General features: G+C 59.8%; 1 protein-coding gene across 1 annotated transcript in view; it reads right to left on the bottom strand.

Annotated features, from left to right (window-relative positions):
* Positions 1-789: 789 nt before the first annotated feature.
* The window catches only part of Tmem270 (transmembrane protein 270), a 2,562-nt gene continuing 1,946 nt past the window's right edge, over positions 790-1,405 (bottom strand). The window contains exons 3-4 of the mRNA XM_019206732.2: positions 1,145-1,347; positions 790-1,054 (exon numbers count right to left, since the gene is read on the bottom strand). Of these exons, the coding sequence (XP_019062277.1) occupies positions 803-1,054; positions 1,145-1,347 (455 nt within the window). The 3' untranslated portion in view covers positions 790-802. The remainder of the gene's footprint in view (positions 1,055-1,144; positions 1,348-1,405) is intronic.

Raw genomic sequence — 1,405 nt, 5'->3', positions numbered from 1 at the left:
AGTGGAGGTGTTAGTGAGGATGGGAGGATGGACAAAGGGATGGACAGAGGGAGGGATGGAGGGAGGGAGGGAGGGATGGGGTGTGGGTTTGGCAGTGGGTGGATCAGTGGATGAGTAGCGATGTGTGGATGAGTGGATGGCCTAGCTCAGAAGTCACTACTCAAAAGAATTTTCTCTCCTTTTGTGTGTGTGTGTTTTTGGTTTTTGGTTTTTTAAGACAGGGTCGCACTGTTTAGTTGGGACTGACCTGGAACTCACTATGCAGCCCAGGCTGGTCTCGAACTCACAGCAATCCCCCTTCCTCAGCCTCCCAAGTGCTGGGATTACAGGTGAGGGCCACCATGAATGGCAAGAATTTTCTACATCCTTGAAATGTAAGACCCTGGCACCCCCCAGAGGCCAGAGCCTCCAACTGCCCATCTCCCCTAAACCCCTGTGCGGCACCAAGGAGAGCCAGGGGCATGGACTCCAACAAAGATCTGGGTTCTGGGAAACACTGAACCTAGACACCAGGGCTGCCTCTGCCCTTGACTTGCTCTGTGCCCCTGGGAAAGTTCAACCCTGAGGCTCTATTTTCTCATCTGTAAAATGCTGCTAATGAAGCCAGATGCCTGCATAGAGAGGTTGAAACCACTCAATGTGCGGTGTCTGAGATGCTCTGTGGCACCTGGAAGGTGTGTGTGGACAGCGATTTCCTTCCCAGAGCAGCCCTGGGTGTGTACGCAAGCACACAGAGCACCTGGCCAGCCCCCTGGAGGCTGGGCATACACCTAGTCGCTCCAGGAGAGGACAATGGGAACTTTTATTGTCTGGGGCTCCCGGGCTCCTGCAGAAGGGGCCAAGACTCGAGGGTGGAGGACGAAGCAGGGAGTGGGGACCCAGACAAGGGCCCAGAGGCCTCCTGCACCCGGGCCAGCTGGGCTGTGTGCTCGAAAGCCGCCTGCAGCAGGTGGGAGGCCAGGCAGGTGGTCCAGGTGACGAGGTAGGCCAGGTGCCAGAACAGACATCTCAGCAGTGCCAGAAGCTCCAGTACCGTGCGGCTTCCCAGTAGAGCCTGGGTGGGGCAGGCGAGGAGACAATCAGGGGACCCCGGAGACCCAGGGCAGCAGGCCCACCCTCAGCGGGGCTGCCTCAGCCTACCCACCTGGCAGGGCAGCCAGCCCAGGAAGCACTGGGCCTTCTGGAAGAGCCTCCAGGCCAGCAGCAATGACAGCAAGGCCACTAGCATCAGGCTGTGCAGACAGGAGCGGAGCAGGCCCGTCCAGGAGGTCACACACAGGCCAGGCCACTTGCAGATACCAAGGCACCGCAGCGCCAGCAGCAAGGCCCGGGCACAGCCCATCCCGGCTGCCCTAGCCAGCCAGGGTACCCACAGCAGCAGCGCCAGCCCCGTCCACAGAGCCCG

The sequence above is a fragment of the Fukomys damarensis genome, unplaced genomic scaffold, assembly GCF_012274545.1.
Source record: "Fukomys damarensis isolate Sample0158 unplaced genomic scaffold, DMR_v1.0_HiC HiC_scaffold_17, whole genome shotgun sequence".
Lineage (NCBI taxonomy): Eukaryota > Metazoa > Chordata > Mammalia > Rodentia > Bathyergidae > Fukomys > Fukomys damarensis.
Note: the sequence above shows the minus strand (reverse complement) of the source record. Positions and strands in the feature narration are given on the sequence as shown.